The sequence below is a fragment of the Haliotis rufescens genome, unplaced genomic scaffold (assembly GCF_023055435.1).
Source record: "Haliotis rufescens isolate VD_foot unplaced genomic scaffold, xgHalRufe1.0.p SCAF_5, whole genome shotgun sequence".
Taxonomy (NCBI): Eukaryota; Metazoa; Mollusca; class Gastropoda; order Lepetellida; family Haliotidae; genus Haliotis; species Haliotis rufescens.
The window spans coordinates 9,044,713-9,067,468 of record NW_025964223.1 but is presented as its reverse complement, the minus strand read 5'-3'; the positions used below and the strand labels follow the sequence as shown (position 1 = coordinate 9,067,468).

Here is a 22,756-nt window from a genome sequence, read left to right as displayed (position 1 = left end):
TGGTACCGAATATATGTGCGTCATGTTTCAAATTATGCAATTTAACAAAGATATGTATTAAAGGAGCACTTGGCTTGATTCTAATCGTATCAACAGCACTGAGGTGCCTACCCGCACACATATTATTACGTTAAACCAATCCAGAACTTAACATTAAGTTCTGGATTGGTTTAACATCATAATATGTGTGCTGGTAGGCACCTGAGTGCTGTTTATACGATTAGAATCAAGCCAAGTGCTCCTTTAATACATATCTTTGTTAAATTGCATAATTTGAAACATGACGCACAAAGCATCAGTGAACAAGGTACATGACAATTACACGTTAATTTCCCGGGAGACAATTGGATTCGAAATGTTGCATTGCAGATGTATTTCGTTAGATTTTGCCAGAGTACAAGTACTTACATATATTTTGAACACAATATTTTTAAAGGTTTACGTGTACGCGTTGGATGTACTTAAAATACAGATAGATGCAAAGTTGTTAATGAATTATTAATGACAACATAGTATTCTTGCTTACTCAGATGACATGGAAGCAGTGACTAGGCTGTACTATTTTATACTGTCACTCAGCGTTATTCAAATGGACTTAAAAAGTCATGAAGGGCGCGGGGTATCTATAAATTCTAGTCCATAGCCGGGTGTATTGCTTTAGCATCAGGTTTACTTCAGGTGTACAACACATGAAGGGCGCGGGGTATCTATAAATTCTAGTCCATAGCCGGGTGTATTGCTTTAGCATCAGGTTTACTTCAGGTGTACAACACAGAAGGGCTGACTGTACCCTAACGGGCATTACGACACATGCGGAAGGCAAACAGTGTGGTGTGTGGGCCTACCTGGGGGTGTCGTCGTGGGAGATGTTGGTGGTTGTGTTGTTGTTGGTGGAGATGATGTCGATGTTTGGGTCGTTGTCGTCGCAGGAGATGTAGATGTTGAAGCATCTGTCTCAACAGATGTAGATGCTGAAGGATCTTGTGTAGTAGTGGTTGACATTGGTGAAGTAGTGTCTGTAGCCTCCATCATAGACGTGGTACTGCCTGGGGTATCTGTTGTCGTGTCTTGAAGCGTTGTTATGGCCAGGTACACAACCTGTAAACAACATAACGAGATTTAACTGATCATGTTTGGCAGTATCTCCATCCATGACGTCAGTGCTGGCAACGGATCTGAATACTATTGGACATTATTTATATGTTTATTTCCTGAATGTAGATTGAATGAGTGGGTTTGTTTTACGCTGCTTCCAGCAATATCCAAGTAACATGTCCTTGGATGGGGTATATTTGAAAATAGTTGACAGCCAGGTACAACCAATCCTTACGTATGCATCGGAAGTGTGGGGATTCCAAAGATATGATAGTTTTGAGAAGATACACGAGACAACAAGTACTTGTGTCCTAAATGTAATTTAACAAACCATGTTTGAAAGTAACATCTGGGGTCAAAAATTCATGGAGATTTTCTATTCACGAAAGTAGAAGCTAAGAGTTCGATTCAAGTGTTGTTCAGCAGTTACAGGAAGGTGAAGCTCTATGGCGACATAACATGTATTATCGTGAAATTAGATTAAGCTTTATAAAAAGAGCAAGTGAATTAATATGTAGAATGTGTTCAAGAGCCTCAGCATTTACAAGTAATTATTTTCTGTTTGTCCAAGCCACTTTACCCCACCCTACCCCACAACAGCAGCCAGACGTTCCAGTCGATCAACTCTGAAGCCCTCTTGGATGACATCAGGGGAATACCTGATGAGTCACCAGATCCCGGACCAAGACAGGGAGAGGAGATCTCGGACTATCCAGGAATTTGCTTTCAGTGACGTTTTGGAACATTCAACTCGTGCATTTATTTCGATTGTTGATGGTAGCATTAAATGACGAGGACGTCATTATTTGGGAGGGGGTAGTATGTGGCCGAGTTGATTCTATTGCTATTTTGTAAATATTTTAGTAAAATCTTTTAATTGTCTTGTTTCTGTTTTAGCCCGTTTCTGTCTCAAGCTAGATTACTTGAGCAGTATAAAAACAACAACAATTAGACTAGCTCCAGTACTTACATAACTACTAACATAACAATAGCCACTTTCACCTATACAGTCACCAACAGCACAAGCGTCTTGCTTTGTTGTCCTTCCCAGCACCTGTATTATGTAAGTAAAAGGTTTCTTCTGTTTTAAGCTGGTTTTTAGTTGGTCACTGAAAAACTTAAAATAGTTGAAAACATAAACTAGTACTTCATAATAAGTATACATGTTATCGCGATATCTTCAGATATTCTATACCTTCCCACTTAATTTGTTAAACACTTTAGTTTAATCAAAACTAAATCTATAATCAATTTTAACTATTAATCATTACTTAAATACCATCTAACTACATGTGTGAATGCAGTATGTATGTATGTATGTATGTAGATTATGATTGAATGGATACATATGAACAGGTCATTTTACATGTTCTTAATTTTATTGGCCATTTCCTTTTTCCTATGCGGCCTTATTGTTTCAATTTTTCTAGAACATGGCAATCAATGTTACGATGCCTGTGATCTGCCAACGCTAACATAGTTGCCAGCTCATTGCCACACAGTGGTAAGTTATGCGTATATTCTGTGTATATTGTGTTTATAGTATGTTTATATCATGGCAATTTGTAGAGGCGGTATTTATGTAACCGTCTTAAGTATTTTTAGTTGTAATTTGGCTTATAACCACAAGGGTAAGTGTAACTACTGCTCAGCATGGTTGATACATTAATGTAAAATCCCAAGTATAAATAATGTTTATAGTATGCATAGCATATTAAATTGGATGAGCTGTTTATGCATTGGTGTGTTGATACTATGTGATATGTTTGTTATATTTCATCTATTACATATGTTCATGGTATTTGTATACATACACAACAACTGGCGTATGTGCAAATAAAGTCATCTGTCAACACACACCCCAGTAGCCTGCCCTGTGTTTGCTGTCCTAGCCGGAGCCTTGCCCGCTACTGCATATGCGCCTGTATGAACTAAACTGATTCAAAACCACACGCCACATCATTTTCCGAATATAAAACGGCAACATAACAGGAAAGATAAATATGATTTAACTTGTGTCCGTCACATACGATATAATTTCATTTAAAATGCAATGACTGTCACAACAAGTTTGTTTTAAAACGGAAACGTAATTAACATGTTGTTGACATCATGAAGTATTCATAGTGAACCCACTGGTTCGAAGTCATACATGTGTATCCACAACTTCGCTTCCAGTCGTTTACATTCAGTGTTCATATTAGGGCATTGAAAACAAACGAACTGGTGGTGTATGAAATTATTGCCGATTCTCATCAATAAATACGCTTTATTCTTCTTGGATACGGGGCGGTCGGGTAGCCTAGTGGTTAAAGTGTTCGCGCGTCACGCCGAAGACCCGGGTTCGATTCCCGACATGGGTACAATGTGTGAAGCCCATTTCTGGTGTCCCCCGCCGTGATATTGCTGGAGTATTGCTAAAAGCGGCGTAAAACTATACTCACTCACTCACTCTTCTTGGATACATTTGCATATGAATTAAATTGACTCTAAAACCTGAAGACATGTCCATTCCACTTTTGTACTGGAATCCAAAGCTCCAAACAAATCCTTATGCATATATTGCTAGGTCCAGCCAGAGACCATATCGGTATATGGTCTTTGGTCCCTGTCTCAAAGACTACCCATAATCCTTAATACAATCAAGGAAGGACTTTCTTTATATTCACAGAAAGTATTTGAGACACGTGGAATTAATACCATGTGGATTCTCAAAACTTCAAAGGATTTGTTTGATTTTTTGCAATCTCTGAAATGAACCAAGCTCCATTCTGTCAAAATATTTGATTTTTCAACTTTGAACACCGCTATCCCACATGACAAACTTAAGGAAAAACTTCATTCCTTGATCCATGTTTTTTTGTTACAAAACGTGGTGAACACAGATACAGCTACGTAGCAATATTCAGAGGTTCAGGACAATTTGTGAAAAATGAAAGCAAATGCCATCTGAAGTTTTTACTGAGGAAACAAATATGTGAAATGCTGGACTTCCTCATTGATAACAACTACGTAAAATGTGGGGGTAAGACATGGGCACCAATTGTGCTCCCCTTCTTGCGGATCTGTTTCTTTTTGCATATGAATCGGAATTTCAATTCAGATTGGCAAAGTCAAAACAAGTTTATTTGGCCAAGAAGTTTAACTTAAGCTTCAGGTATATCGATTATCTGATATCGTTCAATAACAATCAAATAGCCAATTCCCTTCCGCTGATTTGCAAAGGCGACTATGCTTGTCGTAAGAGGCGATTAACGGGATAGGGTGGTCAGGCTAGATGACTTGGTTGATGCATGTCATCGATCTCAATTGCGTGGATCGATGCTCGTGATGTCAATCACTGGATTGTCTTATCAAGACTCGATTATTTACAGACCGCCGTCATATAGCTGGGATATTGCTGAGTGCCTCGCTAAACGACAAACAAACAAACCCACTGATTTACCCACCTGAACTAGAAATAAAGGAGACCAGTAAGACCGTCTCATCTGTTTAATATGTAGATATTTGCATAACGATTTAGAGTGACAAAACACTCTCCACAAGACTGCATGACAAGATAGATGTCTTTAACTTTCCAATAGTCAACTTTCCCTTCGTGTCGAGCAGTATTCCAGCAGCTCCAGCCTTTGGTGTTTACATTTCACAACTTTTGAGATACGATCGAGCATGGCCTTTCTACCAAGATTTCAAAGAGAATCATACGACTCTTGCTCAGGATTACAACATTCAAGGCCTCAGTAAAGCTTTCAAAAGGGGACATTTCCAAATTTGACGCATCAGTGACAAAAATGATGTCTAATACAATTCCCTATTTTGACTTTTGTACTATATGTTCCCGTGTTTTTTCAGGTGAACAATTGCCTTGCCTTTAGATGTGTTCATGACGGGTGCCACCGCTGGAGCAGGATACGCTCACCTTTTCGCGAACACCTAGTGTCATTACTATTTGATAGTGCTTCATTAACACATGTTCATGGTATGGTCGGTACCGTTCAGTCTTCTCTGCTTTATGCAGAGGTTTCTATTGGACGTGGACAGGGGTTGGGGGGGGGGGGGGGGAAATGCCACACCACTTCAAAAGATGGGGGATGAGTAGATTCTGACACAGTGAATTTGTCAACGTTTCGGTGTAGATTATAGCACTATTGTAAAAAACGATTCCATCAGTTATACACGTCCTCAAACAAGGAAACAAAATGTTCAGCACTGCATCAGCCGCTTTTATTTCCTCGTGATATTTGTAGGGTGTTTTTTTATTATTATCTATATGAAGGTTGGACTCATATGGTTGAATATTCAACTTCCTCAACACTTCAAACCAATAACACTCTTTAGAATGGCATTTGGTTAAAAGGTTTGAATCCGATTTTCAACATTGCCACCACGGCAGCCATATATTCCGTTTTTCGCGATAGATTCAATTTGGACCTACATTTGATCTTTCACCATGCTCCTAAATTATCTCAAAATGCCTTTCATCGCACTGCAAACATCATTTGTTGATGACGACGAACTTTTGCGTGTATGGTTTTTTTCTTATGATGACATCATATTTGGTTTAAATGATATGGACATTAAGGTGATGTTGTGAAACAACTGGAAAGATTATATGGCAAAAGACACAATAACGTAAGTTAATTTAACTGTTGTGTATTACAACAATGACCTACAATAGTACATTCGTTCTTGCAGATTTATATATATGTAGGTATTGAGTGTTGATACTTTTGTCCTCAGCAATTATGAAATAAAACATTAGAAGAGCAATGTTGGCCATTGCTTTGTTCCGTGAATGTCTTTGTTTTCATATTCAAAAGTCAACTCTCTATCCAGGTGAATACAGTGTCGAAGCGCTATTTCGTGTTATTATACTTGTCAGGGCTCAAAGTCTAAAAGTCTAACAGCCCTATTGCAATCCTTCTGTTAACTACTATTAATTATTTATCATTCCCCCGTTATCTTTTGTGCCTGGGATAACTCAGCAACCAAGATTGCTTCAAAACAAATCACCCCGATATGCTTGAATCTGAAGATAGCGCCCCTGAAAGTCTCAAGACTGTAGACTCAAGGTCTGAGGGCAGATAAAGTTAATTAATTGAAAGCGTTCTTTGCCGGCAACTATCTCAGAAACCAATAGCCTGATAGCTTCCAAATTTTGCATATGATGCCCATCAAGGACGCTAAATTGCATTGTTTGGCAGCCATATTGGATGAATGGTTTTGGCCATGCATTTTATCATTCTTCTCAGTATTTGTCTGCCAAAACATGCTCCTCTCAAACTATCATATCAAGCCCTTACAAACGTTTAATACTTTGTGTCCATGCACCACACAACAACGTAACAAGAAATATATTCTTTATGAAAGGAAAGTTACCATGTAAAGTATTTTTTTATTTTCTGACATATTGTTATCGGCTGCTGAAGAAATTCTGTTCCTGGTCATGTGTCAACAGTCACCTGATGTGGCTGTCATATCGGATTCAACATGTTCAGAGCTCATTTGTTTTGTTTTTTGTAGGTTAGATATAATCTGCAGTCGTTTCCTCAGAATCTATCAGCAGTAGTAGTTTTGCACAGATTGTTTCCGTACTGTCTGCATCTAAAGACTGTAACGGCCTTTAGATATCTCGATTGGTTGAGGCCATCTTGGATTTTACTTCTGATCTAAAATTTATCATAAGGTAAATTGTATCTTCGTCTAGGAAAGAAGCCTTTTAGATGCAAATCAATATTTCTCACACGATTACATTGTAAATTAAACCAGCTATCTGATCAGATTTTTCATAGGAATCATTACATATTGGCATGAACCATCATCTATAGACTAGAAATTGTGTGTTCTTAGTTGTTTGCCAAATGTCACGTCGTTTGGTTGTCATATTGGAATGAACTATGAATGCTTTAATTCAACCGCATAAAACACCATATATCTCAGAAGCTATTTGCCAAGCAGCTTTCGTCATTAGATCCTGATCAATTTCGACTGGTAGAGCCGCAGTAATAAAGCTTCAAACAAAACGCTACAGTTCCTACGTTGGCTCTAAGGCGGTGAACGGAGCTTTCAACGAATTTTATTTCCTCTTTTTTCGACACAATGACAAAGCGTCGGTAAAAAAGGGAAATATCCTAGCAAATAAAACGTGAGAATACAGATATGTGTTTATCCGTGGAAGGATATATGTGGAGTCACCACAGGCCTTCTTAGGTCTCCAGTGTACAGCATGGCTGAGTACCCAAGCTGGCCATACAGACAAAAGAACGTGGGAGGTTAGAAATAAAAGAATATGTTTTGATGTATAATTCTGAAAGTCCATTATTGTAAACGTACGGGTTTTTGTTGTTGTTGAAAAGGTGACAATGAAATCCAAGTAACGGGAATTACTATGAACATTGTACCTTATTCACCTAGAACCCCTTTTTTGTAATCTTGCTGGCAGTGCTTGGGGGATGAGTTGTTTTCATTTGATTATCATATGTTTTCCAAAATATACTTAAAGCCAGAAATTTAGGCTTTGCTATAAATTGAGCTACGCTTACAAAACATTTAGCTTATAAGTGTTAGGCCGGACAGCCTAACTGGCATTGTGCATTCAGGGCAACCTTTATTTCGATACCGGAAGTCACAAAAGTCAAACAGAAAGTACTAACAACTAAGTTCCAAAGTTAGCCTCAGCAATGACGCACGAAAGGTGAGACCGTGTAAATGGGTATCAATCTTTATTTGCTCGCGTCAATATTTATTATTTGATGTTCTTCTTCCGGATAGGCGGTTGGTTGGTCGGTTTGTTGTTTAACGCCGCACTCAGCAATATTCCAGACAGCGGTCTGTAAATAATCGGGTCTGGACCAGACAATCCAGTGATAGACATCATGAGCATCGATCCACGTAATTGGGACCGATGACATGCATCAACCAAGTCAGCGAGCCTGACCACCCGATCCCGTTAGTCGCCTTTTACGACAAGCATAGTCGCCTTTTAGGGCAAGCATGGGTTGCTGAAGACCTAGTCTACCCCGGATCTTCACGGGTCCAGGATACGCGGAGGTATTATGCTCCATGACGCAGTGTTCATTTGCAGTCTAGAGCGAAGACATGTAGTTGGTGTCATGTGTGATCCTGAGACAGTGTCTCTTCGTAATTATCGTAATCATATTAATTTTAGATTAATATATTTAACCAATTTTGACTTTTGAGTTAGATAAGACGCGCTAGGACTGCCAAATAAAACCTAATCTAGTACCCCTTTAAACATAAATCAAAGCTATCATAGAGTTCACATATTTGTCATGTTAAGAGTTATGTGGGAATTGTGGTGGATGGATGTTTAAGTATTCCATATAAACGTTTGGCTTTTATAACACATGACAGGCGATTACATTTTCACTGGTATAATTAAGATGGTTTAGCTATCTCTCATTATACTCACAGTTCCTGCTGTGACCACCCATGCACAGATCGCCATCCTCAGAACACTCCTTCAGTCCTGCAGGAGTCCCCGACTGATTCTCGTCACTACTGTCCTCGGTTGGCTTGTCACATCCGTTAAACAGCCGACGACAGGTGAATCATGCAGTCAAATGACAAGCAGGAAATATTTTTTATATGAATATAACTGGCAATAATGAAGTGGAAACTGAATATTTTCCGGATAGGTACACAAACAGATAGGGTAGTACACAACACATACACACACAGATTATAGAAATTGTATAGGAACGTTCACAACACAGACACAGAAACACATACACACACATATGATATACAGTATAGGGACATACAAACACAAAGACACACAACACATATGCACAGAACACAGACACACTAATACATAGACACACAGATACACGCGCGCGCACATACATACACCTTTACGTCATTACACATGCACGCACCGTCACATCACACATACACCGTCGCATCACACACACACACCGTCACATCATCACACATACACACACACTGTCACATCATCACACACACACCGTCACATCATCACACATACACACACACCGTCACATCATCACACATACACACACACCGTCAAATCATCACACATACACACACACCGCCACATCACCACACATACACACACACCGTCACATCATCACAAATACACACACACCGCCACATCATCACACACACACACCGCCACATTATCACACATACACACACGCCGCCACATCATCACACATACACAAAGCCACATCATCACACATACACACCGTCACATCATCACACATACACACACCACCACATCACCACACATACACACACACCGCCACATCATCACACATACACACACACCGTCACATCATCACACATACACACACACCGCAACATCATCACACATACACACAAACCGCCACATAATCACACACACACACACACACCGTCACATCATCACACATACACACACACCGTCACATCATCACACACACACCGTCACATCATCACACATACACACACCGTCACATCATCACACATACACACACACCGTCACATCATCACACATACATACACACCGTCACATCATCACACATACACACACACCGCCACATCATCACACATACACACACGCCGTCACATCATCACACATACACACACCGTCACATCATCACACATACACACGACGTCACATCATCACACATACACACACACCGCAACATCATCACACATACACACATGCCGCCACATCATCACACATACACACACACCGTCACATCATCACACATACACACACATCGTCACATCATCACACATACACACACACCGTCACATCATCACACATACACACACACCGTCACATCATCACACATACACACACACTGTCACATCATCACACACACACCGCCACATCATCACACATACACACACACCGTCACATCACCACACATACACACACACTGTCACATCATCACACATACACACACCATCACATCATCACACATACACAAAGCCACATCATCACACATACACACCGCCACATCATCACACATACAAACACGCCACCACATCATCACACATACACAAAGCCACATCATCACACAGACACACACACCGTCACATCATCACACACACACACCGCCACATCATCACACACAAACACCGTCACATCATCACACACACACACCGTCACATTATCACACATGCACACCGCCACATCATCACACATACACACACCACCACATCACACATTCACACACACCGTCACATCATCACACACACACACCGTCACATCATCACACATACACACCGCCACATCATCACACACACACCGTCACATCATCACACATCTACACACACCACCACATCATCACACACACACACCGTCACATCATCACAAATACACACCGCCACATCATCACACATACACACCGCCACATCATCACACACACACCGTCACATCATCACACACACAGACACACACACCGTCACATCATCACACATGCACAAACACCGCCACATCATCACACATACACACACACACACCGCCACATCATCACACACATACACACACACATACACACACACACACACACACACACACACACACCGCCACCGTACCACACAAAACACATGCAATATGTACATGATAACATGGTCCATGGATAGAAACAAAGCTAAATATCTACAATTAAACCAACGTTTCTTCTCGAAACCTTTAACGAACATGGACATAACAAGGAACAACAAGTGACGCACTCTCTTACTTAATAAGCTGACTATTAGCAAGAGTGGCAACCATTCTGAACCAAACAACAAAAAGGGCATAAACTATGAAAATATGTCATGTTAACTGCACAAATTATATTCCATACATACTTCGGGGACACTTTATTTTGTCGATTGCTCTCGAGGGGCATATAGTGTGATGGCCCCTGGGTGTGAACCTATGGATCCCGACCCGACAGGCGAGACAGCCTCACACAGGGAAATGCCACTACTGTCACAGGAGCAGAGATAGACCCATCGGTATGGCCGAAATGGGGGCGACACAGGTCCAAATTGCCAGGTTTGGTTGTACACCACTGACAGTATCCAGGCTGATTCAACGGTACAGGCAGACAAGGGAGGACACAGGACAAGCCTAGAACCGAACGACCCCGAGTGACAACACCACTGTAAGACGGTCAGATACGGTTAATTCACCTGCGAAACGGATTCGTAACGGCGACGGCGACGGCAGCAAAAGCGTTGGGACATCCCATTAGCTAACGTGCAGTACTACGACGACTTCGTGCTGCTGGAATCCGAGCGTATCGTCCTTTCCGAGGAATGGTACTGACTGCTCAACACCGACGCGTGAGACTGCTATGGGCGAGGCAGGTTCGACGCTGGCAAATGAGAAATTGGCGTCGAGTGCTGTTTACTGATGAAAGTCGGTTTAACTTGTTTCGAAATGACGGCAGAAAACGAGTTTATCGACGCAGAGGGGAACGTTTGGCTCCGGCGTGTATTCGAGAGGTCCATCCATTCGGCGCGGGAGGTGTCATGGTGTGGGGCGGTATTTGTGGAGATCAGAAGACTGATTTGGTGATTATACAGGGAACCAGTACAGAGATCAAGTGTTGCAGCCAGTTGTGCTTCCGTTCTTACAAAACCAACAGCAGGGGACATTGTTTCAACACAATGCCAGGCCCCATACTGCAAGACTGACTCGGAACTTTCTAAACCAGCAGAACGTTGTCGTTTTGCCCTGGCCTGCCCACTCACCCGATATGAATCCTATTGAACATCTATGGGACCATCTTGACAAACAGATTAGAGCACGCCATCAGCCTCCCGTCAACAGACAAGAATTGCAGCAGGCCCTGAGAGACGAGTGGCAACGGATTCCAGTCCATGTCATCAGAAGCCTGACGTCATCGATGAGGCGGCGTATAACAGCATGCATTGAGGCAGCTGGAGGTCATACACGCTATTGAAGGCAACTGTGTCGACAATGAACTTGTAGTGTGTCTGACAATTTTTTGGTGACATTTCAGTCAACTTTTGAAAATGAAGTTTCTTATCCCACCATTGTTTACCTTAAGCTTACATTACTTGTGATTGCACAAATTCATTCAAACTGTGGTTGCTCAATCGTTTGTTACCCCTCCCTAGATTATATTACAATTCACAACAAAACCTCTTGTTATTTTTTTATCGATCATGGAACTCGACTTTTTGCCGCCCAGTTTATTTGAGTGGCAATGCTGACAACTGCTTTGCAAAATGTCTTTGTTTTCATTTTAAACAATTCCTTTTCCAAAATATATTCATTGTACTTGAATAGTGGTAGTCAGTCGGTATGTAAACAAACATATATTTTATAACATGTTAAAGACAAGATTCCATGCATACTGTAACTATGAATCCAGTGATTGACGTCATGAGCATCGGTCCACGCAATTTGGATACGATGACATGCACCAACCAAGTCAGCGAGCCTGCCCATATGGGTAATACAGTACAATAGGTTTATATTATTTTGACGATTTACGTCAGTACACACAAGCGTCCTATTTCATTTCCAAAGTGACATTTTACTTTCCAGAGTCAGACAATGCAGAGGAAAAAGAAGCTATATTGATACAATTCATTTCTCACATGTTGATATACATGTACCTAACATATATGCATGCAGCGTGATTTAGCATACATTCTGTACCAAGACTATGTTAGATGACAGGAAATACTAAAGGTTCTTGCTTGGCATCTACAACAGAGTAGTAGTATATTTGAACTTTTACAATGGCATGTTTATCTCTGTTCCAGTGATCCATTAATTTAATTTTGGTACTGGTCTTCAGCAACCCATGCTTTAGTCAGGCGACTATGCTTGTCGTAAGAGGCGACTAACGGGATAGGGTGGTCAGGCTCGCTGACTTACTGGATGCATGTCATCGATCTCAATTCCGTGGATCGATGCTCGTGATGTCAACCACTGGATTGTCTAATCAAGACTCGATTATTTACAGATCTGTGGTCATTTAGCTGGTATATTGGTGAGTGCGGCGTTGAATAACAAACACAAATGTTTCAATAGCGTTAAATATTGATGTCATCCTATGGGGAGTCCGAAGTAGGCGTTACCTCAAGTAACCTGTGCTTGTTGTAAGAGGCGACTTACTTGGATTGGGTGGTCGGACTCGGTGGCTTGGTTGTTTGCGTGTAACAGGACCCCGAGTGCTGGTGTCGTGGCTACTTGAAGCAAGTGTACCCAAGACACCAAGTTGTAGAGAATACCCCCCTAAAATAAAAAGGCTATAAGCCCATGGATGTATAGTGAGTGAGTGAGTATGGCTTTACGCCGCTTTTAGCAATATTCCAGCAGTATCACGGCGGGGGACACCAGATATGGGCTTCAAACATTGTACCCATGTCGGGAATCGAACCCGGGTCTTCGGCGTGACGAGCGAACGCTTTAACCACTAGGCTACCCGACCGCCCCCCATGGATGTATAACAATTCTGTCCTTATTAGAGAGCAACTCATTATATGAAGCGGCGCGTCACAACAGGAACTGAAACATAGAGAGCAAATCATTATACGAAGTGGCTCGTCTCAACTGGAGCGGAACCTTTACAGACCCATATGAAGTGGTGTCACAACTGGAGCTGAAACATTCAAGACCAACTCCTCAAGTGGCGCTTCTGAACTGGATCTGAAACATTCGAGAGTAACTCATTATAGGAAGTGGTGCATCACAACTCATTAAAATTGGATTTTGCACCTCTGAACTGGATCTGAAACATCAAAAGACTAAATCATCGTTATAGGAGGTGGTACATTTCAAAATAGAGTCTTGATTTTAGTTTCTCAATGATCCTTTGGTAGTGATACGCAGATCGTTATAAACCTCTACAAAATGTAATTGCACGACAGAGGTCCATAACACATAATCCTTGCACTGACTATTGTGCTAAATAATGGTCAAACGAAGACAGTGTATCTGAAAACCTGAAGCTTCGAGCTATTGAATATGTATCTCTATATGTGATACAGAGATCAGACTTCCAGACGACCTCAGCTGACACTACAACTGCCTTTCTCCACTACTTGGAAAATTCGAACTAGCAAAATACAACCCTATATCTACTGACCAAATTATTCACAGAGAAAGTCCAGCACAGCATGGCTTTCTCAGAATGGAGCCCGTATGACCACGGATAGTTGCAACGTGTAACCCATGTCCAGGCACCTTGGTCGCATAGGTATAACCTACAATTGTAGAAGGACATGTTTACATTCAATAAAAGTCACCGTGACTATAGAAACTATATGGAGTTAAAGTAGCGCCGAGTTTACACCATCATATTGAAAAGTGATTCTGTCTCGAAATATAATCTGCTTCGTCTATTTTCTGAAGTTTTGCAGGTTTAGCCGCAAATTCAACGAGTTCCGTGTGGCACAATGGAGGCCACTTTCCTTTTGCGGAAATCAAGTATCCTTTAGGTTATAATTACCTTTCCATATGATATATTTTTAGAGTTGGATTTTTTCTTTGTGTTTGTGTTCTTTGTATTTTCGTGGCAACATACAATGCCGGGCAAAAGAAAGTATGCACCGATGTTTCATGGTGACTTAAAATGAAACAAGAAATGGTTATTCGATGGTGCTGGTTTTGATACGGTGATCATAGTTGTGTTTTAGGCCTTAAGTTTACAATGTTCACAGCCTAGTAACGTTTTGATAACGTTTGTAATTAATTGGTCAAGTCCACTTTCCAAGTGTATATAAGTGTTCTCTGTGGAAACAGGCATGGTTTCATCTCTCATTAAGGTGAGGTGACTCACTTATAGAGCGACATGCATGCACGTGTATGGGTGACTGCTGGTACTAGCCCCGAGTAATGCCGGTTTTACATTGCTAGCCCACTGAGATATCATGCTCCACTCCGACACCGTGTACTGCCTACGAACCGCCTTGTGTTTGTCTTTTATGCATTCTTTCATCAATGAACATATTGGCTTCGGATCTGTATGTAAATAACATCAGAGATAAATAACATCATGAAAACAGTGCAACAGTATTATTTAAGAGTCAGCTAAACTGAACAAGAACGCAGTAAAAGCGATGTTTTTATTTCCACTTTAAATACATGCTCTCTAGACATACGTGTATAATGTGAACTAAATAGAAAGGTAGTTATAGACATACAAAGCAGCAATAGTTCAGCAAGTCTTTCTTACAGTTTATGTACAATAAAACTAAGTAATTCTTAAAACCTGGACAAGACGACTTACGTCGTCGGGGTACGATAATACTCATCAACCAGGATACCGAGGCTGGCCACCAGATGTATATATTTACCTCATACAGCAAGCATACAATGTAGGTAACTGTGGACTTATTCAAAACCGGGGGAAACACATAAACATACATCACTCTAAACTTAGTTAAGATTTGCCAACATATCAACACATTTAGGTCAACTGCAGTATTTGGGTCCCCACTTCGTGGGTTTCCGTAAGGAAACCGCTGCCTTCGGCAGCTTCGCTTATATATAAGCGCGCACGCGCTAGCGCGCCGAAATCCGTTAGGAAGCATTTTTGTGCAAAAAGGACCCCAAAAATGAGCAGGACGTGAAAAGTATGGTCTAAAACTCCGCCCCTAAGTGGGACGAGAGTTTTACGATAGAAAGTAAAGCCGTATTCTCGTGGTGTCGACTTCGTGTTGTTTGTGGGCGGGACATAAATGACGTAAGACATCACGTGTCTGATCATGTGACATTCCTTATATGGACTCGTTACTACGAACGTCACTACGCTCGTAGTACATTGCACGGCTGGTAAGTCTTCTATTTTTGTCACTTTGCTCAATTACTTTTCAAGAATGTCTGACAGTAGGATTGTGTATGATGATTTGTATGAATTGTGCAGGGATAAGGGGAGACTTTTGGACTGGTTAGAGGATGTAGGCGTCATAGGACAGTTTGGAGGGCCTTGCTGTGTGAGAATGGTGTGATAAGCAGGAGGAGGGGCAGCAGTAGGAGTGAGGGGTATGTGTGGAGGTGTAGTAATAAGAGGTGTCATCACAAGATTTCTGTGAAGCGTTCTTCCTGGTTTTATAATTCTAATTTGTCCATTCCTGACATTTTGAAAATTACATTTTATTGGGTTTACAGGTCTAGAGAAGATTTTGTTAAAGTTCAGTTGAAACTTGGTTCTGATCACACTTTGGTTGATTGGTATAATTTTTGCAGAGAGGTTTGTTTGGAAATTTTGGAAGGAGAGAATGAGGCTATTGGGGGACCTGGGGTAGAAGTAGAGATTGATGAATCTAAATTTGGGAAAAGAAAGTTTCACAGGGGGAGGAGAGTGGATGGTGTTTGGGTGTTTGGTGGGATTGAAAAGAATTCTAGCAAGATGTTCATCACTGCTGTTGAGAAAAGAAATTGCGAAACATTGATCCCAATTATTAAAAGATTTATTAAACCGGGATCAATCATTCATTCGGACTGTTGGAAAGCTTATGACTGTTTGGAATCTTTGGAGGGGATGGGGTACATACATAAAAAAGTTAACCACAGTGTAGAATTTGTAAATTCAGAAACAGGGGCATGTACAAATAAAATAGAGTCAAATTGGAGAGCGGTGAAGGCATCTTTGCCTAGGTACGGAACGAGTGAGTGAGTGAGTTTGATTTTAGGCCGCTTTTAGCAATATTCCAGCAATATCACGGCGGGGGGACACCAGAAATGGGCTTCACACATTGTACCCATGTCGGGAATCGAACCCGGGTCTTCGGCGTGACGAGCGAACGCTTTAACCACTAGGCTACCTGACCGCCCCCAGGTACGGAACGAATAAAGGACTGTATGATAGTTATTTTGTTGAGTACATTATCAGAAAAAAATATTTAAGTTGTTCAGTTGATCCTTTTATTCAGTTTCTTAAGTTCATCAGCCGTGTTTATAGTCCAGTGCGGCCATCCGATATCGGAGAAAAAGAAAATGTTAATCAATTGGATGGTTCGGCAGAACTTTTTGACGAAGAGGAAGAATCCAATGCTTTCGACGCGTCAGCGGATCTCTTTGATTGAGTGAGTAATGGAACATTCTATGAATATTCATAATATGCATTCATGAATGAACTTACCGTAGTGCAATTTATTTGAGCAAATCCGAACCGATTTACGCCCGTTTTTACTTTAAATTTTGAAAAAAGGGGGGTGTAACCCTCCTTTACCCCCCGTCTTTTCTCTTAGAATTTGTAAAAAAGGGGGGTTTCACCCCCCTTTACCCCCCTTTTTCACCTAAAACATTCCACAGCGTTCGGTGGGGTACAAAAAATGGCGGCCTATTTTCCTCTCGCTTCGACCGTAAATAACGAAGTGCGCATGCGTGGAACGTTTTTCATTCGACAACTTCCGTAAACACGTAAAAACGTTCGTTCCGAAGTTGGGACCCAAATACTGCAGTCTACCCACACATTTTAGCACGTTTCCATAAAAATATATATGTACACTGATATATAACACGTCCTGTTTTTTTTTTTTTACAGCGATGTTGCAAAACTACTGTGAAATTGAATTTTCCGAAATTCTCTTCATGCATATTACATTTTGTATGCATTTATTTGTTTTCTCCTTCCTTCTTTATTCTTCTCAGGAGGTACAGCATATATATACATGTCATGTCAATAAAATTGTTGGATATGGTATTCAAGAAGTGTACAGCTTTTCATACTTATAGATTCTTACATACATACATATAAAATACTGTATCAATGTGTTTTACAGACTGGGATTCATACAAAGTGTGGAAGAAAGGCCAGACACTAAAAACGTGTGTAAATGACATTACCTTTGTAGCATTGTGATTATATAATTTTCTCATGTTGTATGTGTTCAAAATGTGGCATTAATCTTTTCCTACATTGTCTGTATATTACTTGTTTTGTTATTAAAAGTACAATATTTAATTGGTGTTGTGTTCGCCTTGAAATCCAAACAAAAGATTTTCCCTGTTTAAATCAATGGTTTTTTTCCAAAGGTATATTTCTCCCAAATCTTTCTTACATGTTTACAATCATATAAAATACGGATTTTAGTTTCCGGTTGATTTGGACAGAAAGTACACAAAGGAGAGTCAACATATCCAATATATATATAATATAAATATTTGTTAGTTGTAAGAATGTAGTAAATAATCTTAAACTGAAACCATCTTATATCTTCACTTTGAGTGCATATCATATTATATCCAACTTAATATGTGAGGTTTGTGGTTAACATTTAATTCAAGGGCGACAACCCGTCCTGGAAAGTTTCTCGGTACTCTTGTGTTGAGGTAATCGATATCAGCACAGTGTGACTTGTCACAGATGTATTGGTTGGTTGGTTGGTTTGTTGTTTAACGCCACACTCAGCAATATTCCAGCTATATGACGGCGGTCTGTAAATAATCGAGTCTGGACCAGACAATCCAGTGATAAATATCATGAGCATCGATCCACGCAATTGGGATCGATGACATGCATCAACCAAGTCAGCGAACCTGACCACCTGATTCCGTTAGTCGCCTATTACGACAAGCATAGTCACCTTTTACGGCAAGCATGGGTCGCTTAAGACCTATTCTACCCCGGAATCTTCACGGGTCTCTTGTGTTGAGGTAATCGATATCAGCGCTGTGTGACTTGTCATAGATGTATTGACAGTGGGACATGGCCAGTTGGAATGCATCGATAGTATATTACTTTACTTCCTCATATACATGCAATTCTTCATAATCCTCTTCGGGGACGTCTCTGTCCTGTCTGTCTACAGCAGGGGAGAGGTAATACGGGTGTATCGAGTCATAACCGTTCTGTGGGTTAATGTCATCCCTTCTGTAGCGAACAGCGTACCGATCCCTGCCATCCGGTACGTGTCTGTGGTGGTTGTGGGTGTTCCGGTTTCTGCGGAAGAGATAATTGTCAATGGAATAAAGAGCAATTAGACAATAAAGTGTTTTCAATGTGTTACTGTCAATATAAAGTGAGTGAGTGGGTGAGTATGGTTTTATGATGTATTTAGCAATATTTAAGCAATATCACGACAGGGGACACCAGAAATGGGCTTCACATAATGTATCCCTGTCGGTCATCGAACCCAGGTCTTCGGCGTGACGAGCGAACGCTTTAACCACTAGGCTACCGTACCGTATGCTCACCATACCATACTCACTAACTCACTTTGATGCCACGCTGCTTGCACCACTACAGTATAAAAGCAAAAGTACGTATACTCTATTTTAAGTAAAAATGTCAATAACACAGTTTTAAGATGCATGCGTTGTGTGTCTGTCCAACGCTGTTTTGTGAAAATAGTTGTGTCTGTCGGGAGAAGAGCAGACGTTGCAGAGTACAGTTGCACAGTGCTACCTACGTTCCCATTCGAATGAGCAGATGATGCCAAAATGGTCCTTGATGTTATATTAAAAAGGTGTACTCTTCACTGTGAATAATATACACCTCGTCAAAAGTATCGCACCACCAAGTGTTTGTATAATCACAACAGAAATGAGTAAGGAGAAGCTGGAAAGCGAAAGAAAAGCAAACAAAATTGTTAGGTGATGTCAAATAAGAAGTTTATTTTATGAATAAGAGAAATATGTGTGCATACGCAAAGAAAAGAAGCATTTTTCTATACTACAAGTGTTGTAACTGGGGATATACAGACACAGTTTCAGTATAGTAACTGTCAGAAATGGGACGATCAACAGGTACGTGTCTTCGTAACGTTGTACCCATGTCACAGTTAAATTATCAACAGTGTAAGTCAATATCTGTTGGTCGCGGTCGGATAGCCTCGTGGTTATAGCGTTTGCTCGTCACGCCGAAGACCCGGGTTCGATTCCCGACATGGGTACAATGTATGATTCCCATTTCCGGTGTCCCCTGCCGTGATTTTGCTGAAAAATTGTTAAAAGAGCGTAATATCAAACTCACTCACTCACTCACTCCCTGAATACCTGGTGGAGCCACCCCATACAGGTAATTTCAGGGAGGTTCTGTCACTGGACGGGCCCTTGTGCTTACCCTGCGTCCCATCTGATCCATCAATGGTCTCAATGGCGTTATTTCTGGAGATGGTCATCACAGCTCGTGCTCGATAAGGTCTGACATTGTCGTCCGTGAAGACAGGGCGTGTGGCTAGTACGTGGTTATCAAAATGTGGCACAATAAAGCCAATATGGTATCTTAGTACCTTTGTGCATTTAATGTCCCCTGGACTGGGCCCTGTTCCACAAAGCGATCGTAGTGCAAAGATGATCGTAACTCCCATACCTTAACATAGGCTTACGGCAGTTGTAGTGCCAAGATCGCTTTGTGGAACGGGGACCTGTTCAGATCAAGTTTACAATCAAAGGAGCAACATCCCCATACTATCACTGAGCCACAACCACATGCCACTGTTTCCTGGATGTTGCGCTGATGATAACATGTTCCCCTTTGCCTCCAGGCACGAGTCGTACCATCAGTGTGGTGCAATAACCACCGTCAGACCAATGACTCCTCCTCCTCCATGACCTCAAGTTCCAGTGTGCTCGAGCCACATTCTTAACGGCCCCTCGCGTGTTGGCGTGAGAGGAGTGCATTTGCTATTGGTCTTCCGGCCCTTCCAGCCCTTAATCCTGCTGCATTCAATCGACGCCCGGTAATGCTAAGGGACACTCTGTTGTGGGTAGGCCAGTCATGGCGAAGAACAGTGCAAGTTGAAGTTGGCAGCCGTTTTGCCTGGCGAACATCGGCCATGTTCTCCCTTGCACTGGTCTTCTTGGCACGTCGGTCACATGTCCAGTCAATGTCTGTTTGTGAATGTGTTGAATGATTACAGTATATTAATGTTCAACATGGTGCCAATATCCCGACATGACATGCTAGTGTAGTGCATGCAAATAATTTGCCATCTTTGATTTTCTTGGATCGTACGTATTTCAATTACAATCTTTCCAGACAGACTTTCAAATTGGTAGAACATTCATTCACAATTAATGGCAGTAAAGACCAATGAACGTTCTGTCATCACACTTCTCTACAGAGACCCCTCAGGTGTGCATACGGCTCGCATCAGCGCATCCTACATAGTGTGATGGACGGATTGGGTATACATAGGCCCACACACAAGGTACGCCACACCATATACCCCTTGAGATCAGTTGACAACTTATAGTGTACCATTTGCAAATCTCTACATTGAAAAGGAACTCGCAATTACACTTCAAATTTGGTGGTGCGACACTTTTAACGAGGTGTATAATCCCTCATATTAATGTCATATATAAACTTACTCACTATTTAAAAGAGCATATGAAGGAGAAGCGCATTTTGTGCGCATTTTGAGAAGCACATCACAACGGCTAAGAAAAAGGCAGCATATTATTGAAAAAGAAATTTGAAAAATTATTGAGGTTGTTACTAACGATTTAATAATACTAATACATATTTTGTTGAACTTAATGCAACATGGTAGAAATCATATATAATTTCTTGCAGACCACCTCGTGTATTGTGACTATCAAGAGTGGTATCTGCATGAGGTTTTTTCAGTTCAGTAGAAGACAAAGTTCATACTTGGAGCGCCAAAGCAGGCCAGCAGCGATGATGGTGGCAACAACAATAATGGATGTCACCAACATTCCGGCTACGATGGCGTTGGTATTGTCTGTCATAACACAATAAGAACATGAACATGTACAAATATACGAAGTAAACTATTGGACGCATCCTTTACAATCTTTTTTTTCTCTTCTCTTTAACACCCAAACTCCACATAGTCGTTCATGAGTACACTGTTTGTGTCAGTAGTAGTATTTGTGATTCTTTATATTCATTTGAAATAGCGCAGTATCTACAGTCTAATCCGTCTACCGTTTACCTTTGGATGTTCGGAATTGAAATACTGGACTCTTGTTACAGCCTGTCTTCGTGCACGCAACAGCAAGGTAGCTGTAAACAAACGGCACCAATGTATGTTAAAAGGTCGTCTATAACTTTCTTCAGCAAACATTACCGTGGTGTAAGTATGTAGAAGTAGTCATTGCTTTTCATTTGCAGGAATTTCATTTCAAATTTTTCCTTTACCTCATGCACTTTCCCGACAAAGACTAATTACTGTTCTTCAAAGTTACTGAAACCGCTTGCTCAATGACGGACCGGCGATGTAATTGAACAATGAAAAATGTGTTGTTTGAATTTATCATTTTTTATCACTGAAATTAGATGGTAATGGAGTTAATTAGCGTGGTGTTTCATTGCAGAGTTCAGAGTATTATGCTTTCTTTTCACAAATGATTCACGTACTAGTATTCTGTGTCGGGTGCCAGCCTTCTCTTACAATAGCCAGCCGTACAGTCTTTGATGAACCCGCCTGAAACAAGGTTTGGGTGAGTGAAAACTGGCACCAAGGAAACTAGGTAATATTTTAGATAATAACACAGTCATTGTATTCAACAACATTCCATGTAATTTTTTACAAAGTAATATTATTTGCAGATGGCATAACTATTAAGCTATTAAGTATTTGGAGGATTGTGTTGGATGATAGGGACATCGGGAACGTTTACATGTCAAACGCAAAGGAAAATATGTCTGAAATATGATACAGTGGAGAGAAAATGTTTACCATTACAACACTCGATTTTCGTTGCCCTCACATCCCCAGATTGACGATCTGAAATGTTCGA

The 22,756-nt window shown here is 40.9% G+C and overlaps 2 protein-coding genes across 7 annotated transcripts in view; both read right to left on the bottom strand.

Moving 5' to 3' along the window:
- The window catches only part of LOC124119976 (tyrosine-protein phosphatase 10D-like), a 68,865-nt gene extending 60,243 nt beyond the window's left edge, over positions 1–8,622 (bottom strand). The window contains exons 1-2 of one of the 6 annotated variants that reach the window (XM_046482690.2): positions 8,528–8,622; positions 846–1,098 (exon numbers count right to left, since the gene is read on the bottom strand). In XM_046482690.2, coding sequence (XP_046338646.2) covers positions 846–1,098; positions 8,528–8,563 — 289 coding nt within the window. In that variant the 5' untranslated portion in view covers positions 8,564–8,622. The remainder of the gene's footprint in view (positions 1–845; positions 1,099–8,527) is intronic. The other 5 variants (XM_046482698.2, XM_046482691.2, XM_046482697.2 and 2 more) reach the window with 5 other exon arrangements.
- A 10,034-nt stretch (positions 8,623–18,656) lies between these two features.
- Positions 18,657–22,756, bottom strand: part of LOC124119982 — a 38,585-nt gene continuing 34,485 nt past the window's right edge. Inside the window, exons 12-16 of the mRNA XM_048383812.1 lie at positions 22,696–22,743; positions 22,374–22,440; positions 21,949–22,019; positions 21,645–21,735; positions 18,657–18,986 (exon numbers count right to left, since the gene is read on the bottom strand). Of these exons, the coding sequence (XP_048239769.1) occupies positions 18,782–18,986; positions 21,645–21,735; positions 21,949–22,019; positions 22,374–22,440; positions 22,696–22,743 (482 nt within the window). The 3' untranslated portion in view covers positions 18,657–18,781. The remainder of the gene's footprint in view (positions 18,987–21,644; positions 21,736–21,948; positions 22,020–22,373; positions 22,441–22,695; positions 22,744–22,756) is intronic.